Source organism: Harmonia axyridis, chromosome 6 (assembly GCF_914767665.1).
Source record: "Harmonia axyridis chromosome 6, icHarAxyr1.1, whole genome shotgun sequence".
Classification (NCBI taxonomy): Eukaryota; Metazoa; Arthropoda; class Insecta; order Coleoptera; family Coccinellidae; genus Harmonia; species Harmonia axyridis.
In genome coordinates this window covers 23,886,248-23,907,530 of record NC_059506.1, presented here as the reverse complement: position 1 = coordinate 23,907,530, position 21,283 = coordinate 23,886,248, and the positions used below count along the sequence as shown (strand labels likewise).

Here is a 21,283-nt window from a genome sequence, read left to right as displayed (position 1 = left end):
TTCTATATACCTGGGATTTGGTCAAATTTAGGGAAAAAATAAATATCCTTTTTTCATTTATATTGTTTTATTAAAAATATAAAATAGTAGTTATTAACTTTAACTTCAGGAATGATAAAATTTAGTTGAAATGGGTTATCCTAGATATTGAGTAGAACCTGAATCCTTATATCGGCTAAATGCTAACAAGATTTTTGACTATCTTCTAAGATTTGAACCATTTCAGCGTTGAAGTAACAAGTTGAATGCTTTGAATAAGTTTACCTTATTCAAATGCAATCAAATAAAAATTATTTTGATATAAGAATATAGCGTTTGAAATGACGACTGATATTACCTCAGCCATAGTGTGAAAAAATATTTTATTTATTATATCATAGATAAGTAGACAATTTCAATTTAAAAATAAAAACAAACAATGTTTTTTTAATAGACAGACATGTAACCAAATTGTGATATTGAATGTCTGGCAAGGCCCTTAAAACAATAAAAACTGTTATAACAGATATTGAAGAATCTGAATACAAAAAAAAAATGTGTCACCACAATTAATTTCAATCATTGGGTTAAAACTACTTTCATTGGTATTAAAAAAAAAAAGAATATAATACTGAAGAACAGGTTGTTGCATAGATTTATGAATCTCCAATAATAGTGACTTCAAATAATCATTCTTCCTTTAGTATTAATAATAATAACTGTTCTTTATAGGCCATCGACCTAATTCCTTCAGCCTCTTTAATATTATTAATAAAGGAATATGTATATATAATACATTAAATAAAGTTTAAGAAATAACGTGATTTCAAACAAAATACATAACTAATTTGGTAAATATAACAAAAACTTTAAGTGTACAAAAACTCACAACTTCAACAATAAATTATTCTTAACTATTAACCTTGACTCCTTGCGGGTTACACAGCTTAGACATATGCCACTTTCTATCAGGAGTTACAAAAGGTCCATTATGAACGATATGTACAGCCATATTCTTTGAGTATTTCAAGTTAGGTACAAGCTGAAAATAATTTTTAAGTAAAATATATACTTCTAATAGATATTGTACAATTATTACTTTAGAATTTGGCGAAAATGCATTTAAAATTGAAAGTCCAATAAGAGGAATTCTGTTTCTTATTAAACTTATTCAAAGTAGTTTTAAATTGCAAAATGTGAAGAAAGCATGAATATTCAAAACTACAGGCAAGTACCAAAATACTAACCTTTGGCGTTATTAAAAAGTACTGTGATGTATTTTCTTGTGTTGTACAATCCAACAAGAGATCGAATATCCTCCTCTCATTGTTATTGTCCATCCCCTGATTGATTTCATCTACACATCGAAAAGGAACAGGTGTGAGTTCTTGAAGAGACAGCATAAAAGCTGCAGTGGCAACTGCTCTTTCTCCACCACTCTGAGTAGTGGAATTGAGCTCTTGTAGAGGTTCACCATTCCGATAGGACACTTTCACACTCAAGCCATATTGGGAGTAATCAGTGACATTATCACCTGAAATAAATAAATTTACTTTGAATTTGTATTCATTGAGGTGGTAGTTATAGGCCCACAGGTAGTAATTTTTTTTTAATATATTTCTCAACTCCTCAGTTTGGTAAAATAAAGGGTGTTATTATTACTTCAACAAATCAAATTATCATCAAATGATGGATATCATGTGAACCTGGAACTACAAAAATCTTCTGAAAGCCTGTATCTATTGCTTCAAAGTCCAAGGATTGCGATAATTTTGGATGAAAACAATTTTTGGTCCCCAATTTGAAATTTTCTACTTGCAAAATACATTTCAAACCGTTCTGAACAACTTTGGTTTCATGTCTGTAGCATTGTGTATCTGCAAATCTTTGTAATAGCCTTACATCTACAATTCTTATCCCATTTAGTATGAGCATCCTGAGATTGCCCCATTTGAATTTCAGAAAATATATGATAATATATGTGTTGAGTATTATTATTTTTATTTGAACTGCGGTCGTTGTGGCTCGGTAAGCCTTCCCGGAACTGCAACCATGTAGATCTTTTGTTCTCTATCCTACTCATTCATGGAAACCCAAGGTGGTTATCAATGGCGTTGATAAAACTGACAACCTCCTTAGGGGCCTTGGCCGTTACCTCAGCTTAAGGCTTCCCCATATGAATGGTTCTTAGGCTAGTGAGCTCTGGACACTTGCATACCATGTGTTCAGCTGTTTCTGTTTACCCCGTTGTTGTGTTGAGTATGTCTTAGCCTTCTACATTAAACGGCTATAGACGACTGTGAGCATGCGCAAGTGTAAAATTAACTATGGATTTATCTTTGCAGATGTAAGGAACAAGTAAGAATAATGCCTCAAACGCTCGAATTAATACACAGCTGATCAGTTTGGTCACTGAAAATGTTTCTATTCTAAAAGAAGTGTTATTCACACAACATGTTCTAATATTTGGAAACTTTTGATTTGCAATCTGGATTTCAATTAATTTGTTAAATTTCTAACAACAAAATTAAGTACAATTGAATCAATATAAAGGAATTAAAAAGCAGACAAAAACCAAACTCACTTTAAGGTTAGGTCTAAAATTTAGTGTTGGCACAGAGTTTGAAATCAATCGAAAAATAGAATATTCGAGACATACAAAATTAAACTGGCTTAGTTGGTAGCTATCCCAAACTTATTGGAGATTTGCTGTAAGAACAAACCTAACCATGATTACAATTTTGATGGAATTTAATTTAAGCTCATTCAGAAGACTTTTGTTAAGACGATTTTTTAAGAACATAGAAGAAGAAAACCCATTGATACATTGTTTAACATAGTATTTCTAACTCAGATACAATGGTATGAATAAAATCTTACCTGTCCAAATGGCCAATTCACCAGAACATTTCATTCTGTTGAACGCATTAGAGAATTTGATATTGATTTCATTTATTAGATTTCCTAGAGGCAATAACCAATCTTCTTCAATTTTTTCCATTTGCGACTTCATTTTATTCAATTCATTGTTGTTTTCATCTATTTCTCTCTCTAATGTCCTAATTAATTCCTCTCTTTGTTCATATTCCTGCAAAATGATTTTACCATTGTTGATTTATTCAGTCAAAACACTTCACCAAGAAGATATTTGCATATGAATTTTTGAAGTAATATTTTACTGAATGAACTTACTTCTAGTTCACCGTCATCAGCGATTTTCAAACAATCAATCTTTAATAAAATCTGATCTTTCTCCTGTTGTAGAGCTTTTACATCACTAGAAAGTTTATCATATTTTTGTTTGAATTCAATGAAACCCTCATCATCAGGTGTAAAACCTAGAAATTATATAATTCATCTATTTCTTCATAAGTGCAGAAGTTATGCAAAAAATAAAAAATACCTCTAAAATATCAATTAACTTGAATTAGCATTAAAAAATGCGAAAAAAGGGTATGTTTAGTATATCACCTTGGTTACTATGGTTATCAAGTAGGCTCAAATTCCTCAAAAAGCGGTGACTATTTCCTCAAACTTCGGTGAGTTATCTGTCACCAAAGCAACCGTACTTTCATTCTGGTGAGGTTCGGTAACCACGCCCGCTTGTCTTTGCAGTTGTCATTTTATTATTCAGATTATTGTTTATGAAAATTTTCCATGACATCTGACCCTCAAAGACTTTGATATTTTAATTAAGAAACAAATACACTTCAGAGCAATTAAGAACTTTTAGTTCTTTACAAATTACAAGAGATTAACCATTTATAACCTCTAAAATTTTGTCAAACAAGTGTCAAAAGGTCTGTATAAACGAAGCAGGTTACCTGAAATATTGAAAACCGCTAATAACCGCTCTGAAATTCTCGGCGATATACTGACCATACCCAAAGTATAGTGTGATTCTGGCAGAAATAGACATGAAAAACTGCGTCAAAATAGACACGAAAAAGGTGTACTAAGCAACTAAATCAATCAATCTATCTTAACAGATTAAAACTGGGACATAAATTATTGATTGATGAATATTCAACATGTTTACCACCCTATTGACTTTATAGAGCAAATTTATTATATATCAAAATCTAAGAGATGTTGTAATATTGTTCACCTTTAGAGAGTTGTTTAGCCTTCTGTAAAGCTGCTTTGCCTTGTACAACCATATTAAAATACTTTTCTTTTACAGCATTCAACACTTCTTCAGCTTCATCGCATTGTCTTTTTGTGTCTCGGAACTTCTGCTCTAAATATGAAGCCTTATTTCTAGCTGCCTCAAGTTTTTTAAAACTTATTGCTGATTTTATGGACAACTCTTTACAGGATATGAATGTTGACAAAATCTCTTTTTGAAATAATACCATTTCTTTAACAATACCCTAAAAAATATTTTTCAACTTTAATGGAAATGCTCTATCACAAAATGCCATTTTTATTCAAAATAAATTGTGAAGATGGTGATCGTTTCAAATAGACATAGACCTTTATCTTTTGCGCGGCTTCTTCTTTCACACTGTCCCTATCTGTATTAGCCTGCTGCAATTTCTCAATTTTTTTCTTCATTGCACTATATCTGGATCCTACAGCCTGAATATGCTGTTTCAAATCTGTTATCACTTTCTGTTCAGCTTGTAATTCTGTAATTCTGCTTCGGCAATTAAGTATCTGTAAAAAAATTAAGGGTTGATTTTTCACAAGGTTATATGAATTGTTTCACAAGTTACCTCATTGTCATAATTCTTTATTTCATTGTCAATATTTGCATAAAGTTCTTCCTTGTGCTGGATTTCACCTTTTAAATTTTCAAGTCTTACAATATCGACTGAAATTGATAAAGTATGATTCGGAGCAATTACATTTTGTGAGGTAATTTTAGCACCAGTGTAGGCAGAAAATTTCACAGCATATCTTGTTCTTTCTGGAAAAAAATATATCTATCTATAGTATAAAAATGATCAGCAAAATTGAAAAAAAAAAAAAAAACCTGAAATAGTAATTCGATTGATATAATGTAATGCTTACCACTGAAAAACAGCCGAATGGAGTTGGGAACATTTTCAAAATACTGATCAACTTTTGTATTTCCAATTGGAATATCATGTATCCTATATGATTTATATAAATAGTTCATAATTAATTTGGGGGCAGTTAACAAGCTATCGATGTAAGCATAAAAGCCAAACTTCTTCAATTGTTCTATTGGTATATTCGGCTGATAATTGCTCATGTCTATATCACCTGAAATTTTCACATTTGTAATCATTTGCCGTCATAAATTGAATTTGCGAATTGAGTACAAAATGTAGCGATTTACTGTAACTGAACCAAGTTACTGAAACCATGGTCGTTGAACCATCGATCATAATAGCAAAGACTAAAATAAATATAGAATAGTAGGGTCGATTGAAATTTTTTCAATTTCTGTAAAGTACTACTGCACAGTTGAAAAACAAAGGCACCAAGTATACCTTTTTTTTAAAAGTATCTTAATTGAACCTTTCTATATATTTCAAAGGAAAATCATTAGATTTTTACAGGGATAATGGGAAATTCTCCTTCAAACGAAAGTATTGTTGAAATGTTACATTTCATCCTTTCATGTAAAAATAAATTTGTAATTATCTAAATAGTGCTTTTTGTTGACATTGTATGATGTGGCAACATAGACTACAGATTATACATGGATAGAAAAGGACATAAAATGTGTTATATTGATTACATAAACAATTTGATCAGATTGGAGTAGGAGGCGCTGTTGTCACTTTCTGCAGAAGTTTAAGCATTTTTGAAAACTAAATATAAGTAGGTGCTACAGGTAATGAGAAAATCATGAATGAAACTCATATTAATCAAGTTGAAATTTGCATTTGCAGTGATAAGTTTTTTTAAATACTTACGGTTGGAATGGAGAACATTAACAGACAAGTTTTGTTGATTGCGAAGACAGTGAATCAATAGATTCATATCTTCTTTTTTTTCACAAGTGAATGCCAGTCTATCTCTTTTTGAAATGATGTTTTCTAAGAATATGGCATTTCTGGCATCTAGTATGTTAATCTAGAAAATTGAAAAATATTCTTGTTATATTTCTTCAATATTGAGTGTTGAATATTATGATTATTGATGTAAAGGAAATAAATTAACCTAGAAACTTAAAATTTGAATGGTAGGTTCAGATCTAGGTAAAGGTTAGGGCAAAATTCTACGAATTTTATACAGATGAAATTTTGCGTTCAGATGTAAAATAATCGTTCCAAATCTCATGTTCATTGCATTACCAAAACAAGAGTAAATCCAAAAGAATAAAAAAAAAACCAAAATTTGTAGTGACACCAAGTTGAAATTTAGCTAACAGATAAAGAATTTCAAGGTAGGCGCAATATTTCCTATTAAATTCATCATTAGAATCATATAACAGATAATGGTATTCAAATCTCGTCCTTTTAATTAATCAACAATAGGTAATCACAGCTTGAGGACCAAAAAAAGAACAAAAAATCCCTATTGAATTTGCCAACGTTTTGAATCTTTATTGATTTTTCATCAGGGCTACAAAAGATGAAAACAATCACTAAAATTGATGCCACCTCTTTTGAGGAACAGAATACAACCTCAAAAAAGTTCAACAAAACAATCGTACATCAAAGAAATTTCAACATGAAGTATCTTTTGAAATGAAAATGACAACAATAAAGAGACTAAAAAAGTCACTAAGCCAGATGAAAGCTGCCAAAAAGTCAAAATAATAAAAATGTATAGTAAAATATTTAATATAAGTCAATAATCTATTCTATTTATTTCTTTAATTTTTATACAACTGGCATTCTTTCCTTTCATTCTTTCTAATTGATTCAAATTTAAGGCTCACCTCTTTATTAGGTTTTATAGATTTCTCCACTAATTAACAAGATAATAACAGAACGCAATAAAATTTTAAAATTCACAAATTGTAAATTATTTCATGCAAAAATGTTTCAAGTAGTTAGTAGTATGTTGAAATTCATCATATACTAAATGGATTCTTTAGATTTAATTTCTTTTTTATTATATTGCCATTCCATTCACTCAGATACACTATTCAAATTTATCAACAAGTTTCCTTCACCAGTTTAGCTACCATAGTTGAAGTGATCTGTAAATCCTGGGATGAAATAGCATGTTTAGAGTTATGATTATAATTTTGCAAACAGGTATACAGTGTTCGTCAAGAACACAACAATTATTGATTATTTTTCGGTTTAAAGGAACAAGCATATTTTAATGATCTTTAATGAGGTCTTTCATGGGCGACGCTTAAATGAATAGATACCTCTTCATTGGATTTCCTTGAAATGTGAAAGCATTCCACTATATTTTTACTTTATAGAGCCTGAATTCCAGTTTATGAAATCACGATTGTATGCGTCCCTTCGTAATCGGGATCTCTCAGATACAAAAATTATGGAAATAGTATAAAGTAATTGTTTCTGTAGTGAACTACAGCAATTTTTAGTGATATTTTTGTAACCAGAAATAACACCGCGACTAGAAGTTCAAGGGCTACTTCAATGTCATTAATTTCTGAATGGACTATATAATGTAATAGCATATGTAATAAAAATCAGTTGATTTTTCGAAAAAATCAACCAAATGAACGAGTACTTACTTCTAACATCATTGGCTCACATACTTCACCTTTGAACAGGTGCTTGTTATTTCTAAGCCATAGAACAGCGTCATAGACTCCTCTATTCAACTTACAAAGTTTTTGGAACCTTTGACTTTTTACATCTTCTAGATTTTTTAATTCATTATGCAACATATTCAATTCAGCTTGATTGTTTCTTTTTTTAAAAAGAACCTGATCTTTTTCTTGTTCTGCCTTTCTCTCTTTGGAAGACATCAAATTGATTTCAGAACTAATTTGTTTCAACTTGTGATGAACCTCTTGATCTATGGATAAAAGATTGAATGTTTTTAAAGTTCATGGATTCATTGTACAAATTCTGTATGAATACAGAAATTATATTTACCATTCTGATATTTTTCCATCAATTTCTTTAGATTATTTTCTAGCACTTTAATTTTCTCCATTGTTGAATTTATTTCAGATTCACGCTCAGAAAACTCATCCAACTTGACATTCATTTCTTGATCAACAGACTGAATAGATTGTTTATACAAATCTAGTCTATCATATTTTGCTTCCAAACGATTTTCTGTATCCCATTTTGTTTTCATCTGAAATAAAAATTTTTTGGATTATTCAAAAGCATAAATTCTTAATAACGTACTAAAGTAAAAATTTTTTTTGCATAAAAACGGCGTCCCATACAAAAAAAGGCATTTTCGTCACAAATTGAACAAGCAATTGAAAAATTATTTTTACTTTGAAATATCTCAATTGTTTACCATTTTTCTCTTTACAAAAATTGAGAGCAAAAAATACCTCGTCAGTTTATAAGAAAAGCTTCAACACTCAGTATTTCGGAACATGAAGCATTTGTGAACAAAAGTTTAATAGCAAACTCATTATTTTTCCATGCAGAATCACTACCACCCTGTATATGTTAGTTAGTGACTTACAAGATTAGAATGTATATTTGTCAAAACTTTAGAGTTATTTTTGGCCTTATTTATCTCATCTTCCATAGGTTTCCCCAAGGCTTTATATTTTTCATATGCTTGTGTAGCCTCAATTTTATCTTTCTTTACTTCATCCACTTCTTCCTTTAACTGTTCAAACCTTAACCATGCTATCTTTCTTTCAATATCTTGAATATTATCTAAATATTTTTTTTTCTTGTTGAAACTTTCTACCTAAAATTTTCAATTCTAATAAAAGCTCATTAAAGCTTAATAATTACCAAATACTTACTTTCACCTCTAATCTAGCATTAGATTCTTTAGCTTGAACTAACTTTTGTTCATTCTTTTCCAAGGAAGTACTAATTCCTGCATACTTATCTTTACTATCAATTAATTTCTGTTGTTTTTCAATCAAATCTTCTCTGCAAAGTGCTAGTTGTGTAGCTTTGAGCAGCTCCTGCTTATTCATTTTTGCAAAATCCTGCACCCTATCTTGTGGTAGGAACTGACAAAGATTATTCACTTGAATATTGTAAGTGTTTATGACTTCGAGAACTTCCTTGGAACTTTTTTTGACTCCATTAATAGACCATACATTTCGTTCATTGATATCAAAATTTCTTGTTATTCGCAAGAAACTATTGTCACTATTTCCCTGCAGATGAATATCTGTGGTTGCATTGTCACAACCATGTTTCACATATTCACTAATCTACAAAAGAATTAATATGAATGAAAGTAATTTATATTAAAAACAATGAATACTTTTGTGCCTCTCCCCACTGTTTTAGGACTACCTCCTAATCCCAGAATTATGGCAGCTACCATAGTAGATTTTCCTGTACCATTGGGGCCAATTATCATATTTAAATGAGGACCAGGATAAAATTCTGCATATGAATAGGTCCTAATGATAAATAAGCAATATTAAATGCAGTATCAGTAATGTTATGTTCTTAAATCATAATGAAATAATATTGTCATGTAATAAGAACTTACACAAAATTTTTCACTTGTATTCGTCTGATTGAACCAGGCTGGAACATGATGATACAAGTTTGAAATCGAAATCATCAGCTTGAAAAATTTGATATTTATCGAGCTCAGAATATAGATAGCTGATAGATTAATTTTCTAAGTTATTGATTAAGTGTAATTCCCGCCTCTAATATTGTTATTTTATTTCTATGGTTTTCAATAGAGATGAGCGAAATTTCACTACCTGTGATTTAATCACCGTGAGTTTGTTGCTGCTGGAGAAATCACGGTGACTGCGATTTTCACATTTGAATTTTTTTTCGTTCCACTACTATAATATATATACATCCCATGAAACTAACTCTGCGGAATGCTAAAACTGAATTCTAATGAATAAATGAAGAAATATATGAATTGAAATCAGGTTTCAGATTCTTTTGCAGAGTTTCGACTTCATAAAAACTGGAACATTGCGTTTTTTTTTAATTGATTAAATGAAACAACCGAATATTGCGGATGAACCATTATTTTCAATTCGAAAATATGTATATTGCAGACATTCTCAATGGAAAAATGTTGAAGATTATTGAATTTGTGAATTTCGTTGAAATAAAAAAAAAATATTTAATTCATTAGAACCCTGCCCCTAGGGTTTCAGGTTCTTCTGCTCAGTTTGGACTTGATAAAAATATTTTGTTTTTTTTTCTTTAAAGTTATCGAGATAAACAATCGGATGAACCATTATTTTAAATTCGAATTTGCACCCTCGACAAATTCTAGTTAATTTGATTTAAAAAATCAACTGAGAAATTTGTTGAAATTAAAAAAAAGAAATCCAATATTTTTTCGAAAAAAGTAGATAAAGCCGCTCCCCATTTTTTTCCGCCACTCTGAGCGGGCCCTGCGGTTTCAGATTCCTCTTCTCAGTTCAGATAATACAAATCTTGAACATATTGTTTGTTTTTTTTTTGAGATTATCGAGAAGAAGAATCGGATGATGCGGATAAACCATTATTTTAAATTCGAATACGCCCACACCCAACACTTGTTATTTTATATTATTATATACTATTATATAAAAAATGAAAATATTATAATACAATGAAATGTGGTATGAAATGAAAAACTTCTCCTATCCTCAAGAAGGATAAGTTGGAAATGGTGAAATGGAATCGTTCCTCGTATATTCTGCATTCCATTCTGAGGAATTAACATTCGGATTATTGAAGAATTGAAAACAGAAATAATCCAGAAGCCGCCCCAAATGGTAATAAAATTCGGCAACGTTTAGCAATGCGAACGCCGACAAGCCTGATGAATGCATGTGTTTTTTTATCGTCAATAACTTGAAAACAGCACTATCAGGGGATAACTCGACATCTGGATATTTATGAGGATAATGTTAATTAAATGAGTCGATATTCCTTCCTGTTGTTGCTGACCGAATTAAATCTCATTCGGTACTTTCCATTTCTACACATGTGATTTTTGTTGATCCAGATTGAAATGCCGCCCTTGAATTTTGGCGCCCTAGGCGACGGCCTACCCTGCCTCCCCCTAGCAAAGGCTTTGATAAGGTAGTTCGTTTATAAGGATTTCCCGTAATAAAAAACTATTACCACAAGCATTAGCAGATATTATGATTTTTTTGATGTATAGGGATCATTAACATCGTTCTAGTTCCTTTAGTTAATTGAAGTTGATCCATAACACTTTCCTTGCTCAAATTGAAGTTAACTGTGATCATAATCACAGGAGAATCACAATCACGAAGTTATTAAGAAATCACTGATATGCTCATCTCTAGTTTCTATTCACGAAGTAACATCAAGATATTCAATTCTGTCAAATTTGTAGAGAAAAAGCTAGTTTCAGTAGTTCTAGTGCGCAATAACTAAACAATTCTATGACCTTCTCTATTAATTAGTGTTCTGTGGTAGTCACGCATCATCCTCTGGTGTTTGCGAGCTGAAACGATAGTTACTTGGCGGGAATTCAAATTAGATTGTTGTTGTTGTTGTCTCGTTCTCTTTTAGTTAAAAAAGAGAATCTTGGGCTGGCCGCAGCATGTGCCATGTACCCATACAAATTAGATTCTCGACAGAGGGCTGTTGTAACCAAGAGTGAATGATATTGCGAACAAGCATTCAATTTTGAAACTTGAATTATTTAAAAAAATACATATTTATGGTGATGATTATAATAATATTATTATAATCATTATATGAACAATACATTATTTGATGAATTGATAGTTAAATGCTTATTAAAGTACTTTTTTATCATTTTTCATATTTTTTCTTGAATTAGAAATTTTAATTGCTTCATTTTTGATTAGTTTTGCAGGTACTCATATAGGTACAGATCCGGCGCAAATAATTTTGGCACCTGAAGTAAAGAATTTTTCTGCGCCACTGCTGAAAAAGCATCATTATTAACATGAGTATCTGATCTTATGATATTACAGAAATTTATTCTTCCAATAAAGAACCTTGCAAACGTGCGTAAAAAAAATAAATTATAGTGAATGAAGAATATTGAAATGTTTCCAAATCCACATGCCACTGCCTACTATCGAAGAATGATTAGGTACCTATCAAATCACAAGATGCAAAGGGGGTAATTTTTCGAAAGCTAATTGGGAAACATGCGTTCCGCCGAAAACATTTGGCATTTAACAGTTACTATAAAAATTAAAAAAATAATGAATATTTACTGTAAACTCGAACAAATGAAGGAATTCTGAAATTTTTTGCATTAATTCAAAGCTCCCATTTCAACAAACGATTTGTATTGAAATATTGTTAATGAAAATTTTCTCTAAGACTGCATAGGCATTTAAAAAATATTTCAAATTTCCACACTATTGACTGTTTTTCGACATTATACACCTCAAAAGAAAATCCATACATCGATGTTCACTCAAAAAATGAAATGAGTGATTGAGCATGTTTATTTTAGCACTGGAATAGCATTGTCATAGATAAGATATATAACACCCTTAAACAAAATCTATGTATCGCCCTATAGAACAGATAGTTAATTTCTTCAGTATAAAATCCGTAGCTTCGGCAGTTCTGTAATACAAGAACTGCTTGAATATGACATAAATATATTGAGTGCGATGGTACATTCTTTGCATTGCTCAAGTATAGCATAACTAACTCTTATAGGATTATAATAAGTTTTATATTTTCCATAAAAAATCCTAATAGTGTCCTAAATATTAATTTTTTGTATTTGAGTTCAGAAGAGAATCAGGGATTGCTAAAAATTTCCGACACAAATAGGCAAATTTATTAAAAAATAATTTATCTCTTACATGTATTCTTAAAGCTACATATTCACATCAGCAAATAAATATAAAACGATTATCGATATGATGCTAATACATATTCCAGTTGAATATACCTGTTTTTTTGTATAAAAATATTTGGCATTTTGTTTACAAATTCTGGGTTGTATATCAGATGAAAATTCAGGTGAAATACTCTTTACGTTAACATTCATAAAAATCAAATGTTAACATTATGCATATCGAAAATTTGTGACGAAATATAGTTATTTCCAGTAAGGTACAAAAGTTTATAACAAAAATATTCGATTCTGTGAATTGATTATTCTCAAGAAGATTGAGATTTTACACTCTCCAGCCTAAGAGTGCGTCGATGAGGAAGACTACTGCATTAATGATGGCTAAACTTCCTTTTATCAAACCATAATTTTTACTGTCAGCCCCGTCATCTTTGAAGGTGTCAATGTTGTAGTAACCTGCAGCTACGAATAAAACTACTCCCACGATGGAGTAGTAGAGGTCAATTTTGGATCCTACAGCAGAATCCACCACTTTTCCTAAAAAATAAAATGTAAAATCAGTTGAAGACATAACTAATGAAAATAGATATTTATGATATTTCCGTCGTTATTTTTTTTATAACCACTCCAAGTTGAGTTACGAACCACTGGAGTATCTACTAGCCTGAGTGCGCAAAAGCCATATTTCTTGCTTTTCTCTACTAGTAGTGAGAGATTTTTATGCCTACATATAACAAACCACTATAATGATAATAATCCTGTTTTCTAAGAATAGCCTTACGTTAATTTTCAATCTGGTATAGATATCATTTTTCATTCGAGTTTTGTATCAGCTTACCTATAAATAAACCAGTAAGAATGATTGTAAAACCACCAAAGGCAGCAATGGATATGATCTCCTGGGTACTGTTTCCAGTATGACTTTTAGTATGAAGGAAGAGGCATATGACTGCTAGGGCCTGTGAAAGAAGAAATATTTGTTGTAGTTTACAATAGGATATCTGACAAAATGCTCATTGTACAGGATGCTATACAAATAAGTGCAATCGTTTTTAGAGGGGTAAATTCTTCAATGAAATTTGAAAATATGTTCATGTTCGTAATATTAATAGTTTCATAATGAAGAAATAAAATACAACATTGTGCATGAACCACCCTATTTGCGACTAGAATAGAAGAAATTCCTGTCAATTTGTGCTCACAAGGTTCTTATCGAAACAAATTTTCCTAGTTCAAAAATTTAGGGTTTACAAAGTGACAGTCACCTAGTATAGGTACCAGTCAATGTTTTTTGCACAGGAAAGTTTTGGATTTTTTTTTGGTTTCTGCGTTTTTACATGTTTTTTGGGGTGCCGATTCCGAAACTATGATTTGCCACCAAAATTTTGAGACGGAACATTGACAAAATCCAGAAAAAGGTAAAAAATACCATTTTTTGGCGGTTTTTTGCCAAATTTAATAATTAATTTGAGTTTTGGAGTGAAAAAAGTGGGTTTTTGAGAGACAGATAAAATACGCCAATTTACAACTATCGTTTGAGCCAGAACGGTTTATCGGACGATAAACCTCAATGGAAAAAATTTAAATCACTTTGTTTTTGTATAGGAAGGTCATTCACGAAACATTTATATTTTCCGAATTATATGCAAAAAACCGCCAAAAACTGAAATTTTTTACCTTTTTCTGCATTTCATTCAATGATCCATCAAGGAATTTTGGTGGCAAACCTCAAATTCGGAATCAGTACCCCAAAAAAAATATAAAATTGAAGAAATCAAAACTACCCAAAGCTTTCCTGTGAAAAACATATATTGACTGGACTACTATAGGTGACTGTCACGTTATATGTTCGTAAACTTGTGACTTTTAAATTAGGAAAATTTGTTTTGTTAGAATGTTTTGGTGAAAAATGGACTGGGGTTGCATGTTTCACCCTTATATCCCAATGAAATTGAAAAAAAATTTGTCATATTGAGTGTCATATTGCTAGAACATGCCCACAAAATGTTACACTCCTTTCACTCTTCAGCTCAGCTGATACTAGAAAAAAATTATCATATTTTTCATTTTTTAAAAAGTTCAGTCAAGGAATTAGTTTCCTTGAGTTCTTAAAAAGCATTCACCCCCTAAAAACTATCGCTCTTATCAGGTAACACCCCTTAACAGAAAATAAAATGTACAATTAATTTAAACTTATTAACTAGGTACTCAATATTCTATTCATTGATATATATATATATATATATATATATATATATATATTCATTCAAGCTAAGAGTGGAAGTGACCACTTTTGAAATATTTTCTCTGAATGCAAAACGATTCCATCTTCTATTTTTAGAACTGACACATTTGAACAAATACCTACACAGAGACCGGAAACTAGAAATGAATCTAATCAATTCATTCAAATTAGCGACGATTTCTTTTTTTTCAACCTGGTAAATGTACATGTGAACCTGAAGTGCTATGAAGGATTTTCAAGGAAAAAAACATAACATGTGAATCATGTATGGTTTTGGAGCAAGGTTAAAACCAAGAATTCCATTGCTATAGATGTAGTCGGTGAAGAATTGAATAACCTCTACGATTATGGCGTATTGCATCATGGCTTATAATCGGTAATGATGTGTGGTATGCTTGGGCGAAATAATTTCATTAAACCCTCGAAGAATTTGATGAAACATAATGATACGGTTTGTGAAATAGGAAAATTCACTTTAAATGATGAATTATTGCTCTATTGTCGAGATAAGGAGAAGATTTTGGAATTTTGCAGTTTGATATGTAATGAGTTCCAAAAAATGAGAAAAATTTGAATTATTTTCGCTTTATGTGAAGAACCATAAAAATAAGAAAGCTACAAGGAGAGAATATATGGAGTTGCATCCAAATGATCCAATTCCAATTCATAGTGAAAAACGTATGTCACATCGTTGCCAACGAGATAACTCAAAAAAGGGCATTTTGAGTTATCGCAGCCTTCCACTTGAAAATTGATTACTTTTGCCAGGTGGTTCTTAGAATTTGAAACTTTGTGGTACTCAAAATAAGAGAGATAGGCCAAAAATATGTTATATATTCGAAAACAGGGGAAAAAGAGCTAGTCAAATATAAAAAAAATACAGGCGGTTCCATTTGAAGAAATGAAGTTGCTATGAATATGTTTAGTGAAACTTTAGTACAAAACATTTTTTTGTACCTCTTCTAGTAACTAAAATAAAGGGGGGGTCAAATTATGGTGAAAAACACGGTACCAATAATTTTTTCAACAAAAATTCACATGTATATTCAGGATTTAATATCTATAGGTATTTAATCTGGTTTAAGAACAAAATGTGAAGCAAAAACTTCCTGGTATGTGACAATTAAGAATGATGTGATACTTTAAACATAATGTTATCAATCACCTTTTTGGAACACTTTTTTTTAGGAAATGATTCCTAAAAAAAAAAGAAAAAAAAAAAGAAGAACGTTCTGGAAAATAATTAATTTATTCACAATAGAATTGATCTTGCAGCTTAAAAAACGCTGCATAGGGCCCAAAAAGGACGAAAAAATTTCGGTTTCAATCAATTCGGATGGTAAATTTCCCGCTAAATCCGAAACTGCAATAAAAAAGATGGGTTTGCATTTGAAATTTCAAAGTTGAGCTTATTTTTCGTATATGAATTCACCGTTTCCAGACTTTTGAACCACCAGAGGCCGTATTCTCGACAAGTGATCTTTCAAAACGTATACGTAGGTACTTTCAGTGCTTTGAACACTGAATGAACGTAGGTATACGTTTTGAAAGATCTCTTGTCGAGAATACGGTCCCTGGTGTAAGTATTAATTCAGGTATAGGTTATAATAAAAAAATAGCGTATGATAAACCTGCTTAAGTATCTTTAAAGTAAATACCTCGGTAAATACTTGCAACTTGCAACGTTAAGGGTACCACGCGAAGCGGAAAGTACTTTGATAGCTCAATTATGCACTTGTTCTCATAATATCTATAGGTGGGTACTTTTGTGATATATTGATAAGCACAGCTGTATCATTTTGAAGAGACTTCTTTATGAGTAAAGTACCATAACTTTTCTCCTTCAAACTGATTGCAATGATGATTTAACATTTCTTACTTCATCTTTAATTCCCAGTATACTAACTGTACCTTAGGATGCACTATTTGACTGTTTCCAAGCGATAAATAATTAATTGAATCATGTTCTGCATGATTCATATGTTTCGAAATTATGAATGACAAATGTTTGATTAAATATACCAATATCCCTCGAATTTGAATAAGTAATGATTTGTTTTATTCATTGAATTGTTATCTACATGTATTTTTGAGCAATGTTGATGTTATTTCTAAACGAACAAAATCGTTTTTATCATATTGATAATTCGATATGTGAAATATTCCGATATAACCTACTCCTATTATATGAGAAATTAAGGAAATAATTTTCAACGTGATGTTAGTGCAATAAACTGATATGCAGCCATATCATTAACTATTTATTTCGTAACGAATAAAAAATGTATCTATTATGTTTTAATAATATTTCAATATGATTTGTTGGTATTAAAAAAAGTCTCTGAATTTCCCAAATTAATTTCAAAAGAAAAATCTTGTTCAAATTATAAGTGGCTAATGCAAAATGATCGAAAGATGAAAATACAGGGTGGCCATTTGAAAACGAAACAGACGAGATTACAGACGAAATAAAGTTTTTCGATAGAAATGCTCGGACAGGTCGATTTCTGTTTCGAGGGGGACAACTTAAGATGTAGGTTACGGACGCATAGCGCTTCAACCCTTGCTGCTACAACCCCAATTTTTGAATAGGGAAGATGGGGTGAGTGATACCTCAATTTAAAGGTATTTTTATACTGATTTCAGCACAGTAATTGTTTTTTCATTTTATGCATTAGTTCTCGAAATATTCATGCGTTAGTTAGTTAGGAAGGAAGCCACAGTCATGGTTGTTTTGAAGCTCAAAATGTCGATTTTTCACAAAACACTACAAGTGCCATGAAAACACCACTTCATTTTCAAATACTTAGTTAAGAATATTTCGAGAACTAATGCATAAAATGAAAAAACAATTACTGTGCTGAAATCAGTATAAAAATACCTTTCAAATGAGGTATCACTCACCCCATCTTCCCTATTCAAAATTTAAGTTGTCCCCCTCGAAACAGAAATCGACCTGTCCGAGCATTTCTATCGAAAAACTTTATTTCGTCTGTAATCTCGTCTGTTTCGTTTTCAAATGGCTACCCTGTATTACTTAAAACCTATAGTAAATTGTTAATCAAAAAAATGTGTGTATTTGGGTGGTATAGTGCAATATAATTAGTTGGTATAGTGCATTCCAAAGCTGTGAACCGAAAGTGAAAGTGACCATAGAAATTTTCAGCGAATTATAAAAAAAATGGGGAAGCACTGATTTGAGCTTTTGAGCGCTCGTCATTCATGCGCCAATTGCACCTTTGTATAAACCTATAGGTACAGAACAGAGTTCTGTGTTTACCAAGGATGAAATTTGCAATGAATGAACGAGCATTCAAACACTCTTGACATTTTTTTTCAATTGTATCCACAAATGGTTTCACTTCAGTAACCTTTGAAACCTTTCAAGCTGCATTAGAATAGATTTGGCATTCATCAACTGTTCTTCCTCGATTGCAATATCCGTTGGAAAATTGAACGAAGTCTTAGAATGGATGACGTCAGTAAAATTGAGCAACCAAAATTAAATAATTGAAGGAATTATCTTTGAAGTTAACCTCAATAGGTTGTAATTGTAGATTTGAGTAAATATTGAAATTAAGATGCTATTTTTGAACACCCCAGGTACAATGCACTGAGTTCAATCGAGTACGTCAGGCAGGAAAGGAATCAATATTTTTGGATACACTTTACGCGATTCTGGTGTTTGTCTAATGAAAATAGCTTTATTGACATGAGCTATCGAAGGCTATCCCTACTAGTAATTGTTTCAGACGGTTTTCACTTTGTATTATTTTGCTCTAATTATTGTTTTTAAGTGAAATAACATGACATATCTAACGAACAAAAAGAAAAACAATGAATCTCTTTTTCTCTATTTTATTTTCCGATTAATGATTTAGTTTGACTTGAATTTTCTTGACATTATTAATATCTCCAGGAATTACATTCTTTCGCAATGTGAATCATCAACTTTAAGGATTTTGAAAGTGGATCTACAATTGACGAGAATGCAAGTGTACAATAAAAGTACACATCATGAGCAATGCATTTGATGATATCAAGACGAATATATCCTCTTATCGCTTCATAGCCCTGTAAAATTTTGATAGAATTTTCTCGCATAATCAAATCTGGTTCTGTACACAATTTCATTTAGTGAAACGTATGATAAGTATACAGGATTAGAACTATTTAGAGGGACACTACAGGGATATTGAGAACCGTTGAAAATACAGGGTGGTTTAAATTACAAAAAAGTTGCGTTAATTAGGGATGAGTGTGTTGGTATAAACAGATCCAAAATATAACTCATTTGTTTCTGGAGATAAATAACACAAAATTTGTTGCCATTATCCAATATAGGGATTCTAAGGGGGCGTCTGATTTTTTCTGTTTTCCATTGTTTCAGAGACACGACAGTCATTTTTTTTTTCTTATGGACGCCATATTGGTTCTCCTTATGGAGAGATAAAAGAGGTGGCTCCAGCCTACCACTTAAACAAAAAACAAAAAGGAAGTTCAAATTTGCGTAGCCAGATTAGATATTTTTGTAGAGTGTGATACATTGATGAATTCGTAATTTTTTTCTTTATTACCCCATAAGGAAAACCAATATGGCGTCCATAAGAAAAAAAATGACTATCGCATCTCTGAAACAATGGAAAACAAAAAAAAATCTGACGACACAATAAGAATCTCTATATTGGATAATGGCTACAAATCGAATTTCGTGAAGTTATCTCCAGAAACAAGTCAGTTATACAGAAAAAAAGAAAATCTCGATTTTTAGTTTCTTCGGAATATCTCGGGAACCATTGGAGATATTTTGGATCTGTTTATACCAACACACTCATCCCTAAATAACGCAACCTTTTTGTAGTTTAAGCCACCCTGTATTCCGTACGGTTTCCGATATCCCTATAGTGTCCTTCTAAATAGTTCTAACCCTGTATTAAGAAGAATTGATCAGGTGAAACCATTATAACAAATGATTATTTCGGTTTTGAACTACAAAGTTATCAAGTTTCTTCAGCGTGGGTTTTATTGAGGCAACCTGATACCAATTCAATTCAAGTCTTGTTCACAGAAAGAAAGACAATTTTTTCTTCAAATAGGGATGTGTCTCAGCGAAAAGAATCGATCACAGAATAATCCGATTTGACATTTAAAGCCCGAACGAGCCATTATCCAAAAAGAAAAAAAAAACAAGAATACGTTGTTTTTTTTATCAAACATACCAATTCAATAGCTTTGATGATGGTAATTCTGTTGATTGCCATTGTTGATCAAGAAGAATATCTGTTGCTTCAAAATTTGCACTGAACGAGTATATCGATCAGACGAATTGTCTGGAAACGGGCGGCACTAAAGAAGTTCTGGCGTAGACTGCGATGTGAAATTCAGTCCGACAAAACAATATCTCGTGGATCGGATGGCGTGGTCTTGTTTGCTAGCTTGACTCGATCCCTGACACACATTCGTGACATCACTTCTATAACGAGTTTGGATAGTCGAAGGTACGATATGATGGCTGTTTCATTTAATCCATGATGTAATGGTCGAAGGTAGAAACGTTGATGACTCATTGTGACGTAGCCAATCAGTGGATATTTTGCCTTAATGATTTGTTACCCCTTGAAAGCGGAATATTGAGACGATCATGATGTGTTTTTCGAATTTCAGTAAGAGATTATACATTACTATGACTTAATAATGATAGGTACTATCAGAAACACTAGAAATAGTTAAGAATCTACCTCAGAGTAATAAACATAGATACAGGGAACATATGTCATTTTCAGTTTTTGACAAGAAGCGCGCGAAAATGAAAACATATCAGTGATACGAAATTTCACTCAATTCACGAGTTTCTTCACTAAGAACGCACATTTTATGTCCCATAGTGAATCAACGTTTCATATTAACTCGAAATATATCGAAATAAATACCTAAATATATCAGAAATTCAGAAAACAAACTTCAAGCGCGCCAAATGACATGAAGCAACCGATGACATTAGGAGAGCAAAAGTTGCCAAACCTTGGATTTCAGCAGGTAGAAACAGAAAATAATGAATATTCTGCTAATTATAAGTTGGACAAATAGGAAAAATATCGGATTCCAAATATTCAAATTTGCATATTCAATCGAGAATCATTCAAATAAATATTTCATTCAATATAATATACATTCATAATGATAGGTATGGTAAAATTGTGGATT

The 21,283-nt window shown here is 31.4% G+C and overlaps 2 protein-coding genes across 2 annotated transcripts; both read right to left on the bottom strand.

Moving 5' to 3' along the window:
- Positions 1–48: 48 nt before the first annotated feature.
- On the bottom strand, positions 49–9,732 carry LOC123681672 (structural maintenance of chromosomes protein 5). The gene is made up of 15 exons (XM_045619910.1): positions 9,541–9,732; positions 9,307–9,448; positions 8,831–9,253; positions 8,539–8,772; positions 7,986–8,193; positions 7,619–7,905; positions 5,871–6,030; positions 4,996–5,211; positions 4,698–4,891; positions 4,456–4,638; positions 4,088–4,352; positions 3,172–3,317; positions 2,860–3,067; positions 1,227–1,513; positions 49–1,021 (listed from the first exon to the last, which is right to left on the bottom strand). The coding sequence occupies exons 1-15, from the start codon at positions 9,585–9,587 to the stop codon at positions 890–892; spliced, it is 3,132 nt and encodes a 1,043-aa protein (XP_045475866.1). The 5' UTR covers positions 9,588–9,732; the 3' UTR covers positions 49–889.
- Positions 9,733–12,793: 3,061 nt separating this feature from the next.
- LOC123681671 lies at positions 12,794–20,612 on the bottom strand. Its single transcript, XM_045619909.1, has 3 exons — positions 20,299–20,612; positions 13,673–13,793; positions 12,794–13,371 (listed from the first exon to the last, which is right to left on the bottom strand). Exons 1-3 carry the CDS (start codon positions 20,338–20,340, stop codon positions 13,160–13,162), a joined length of 375 nt encoding a protein of 124 aa, XP_045475865.1. The 5' UTR covers positions 20,341–20,612; the 3' UTR covers positions 12,794–13,159.
- Positions 20,613–21,283: the final 671 nt, after the last annotated feature.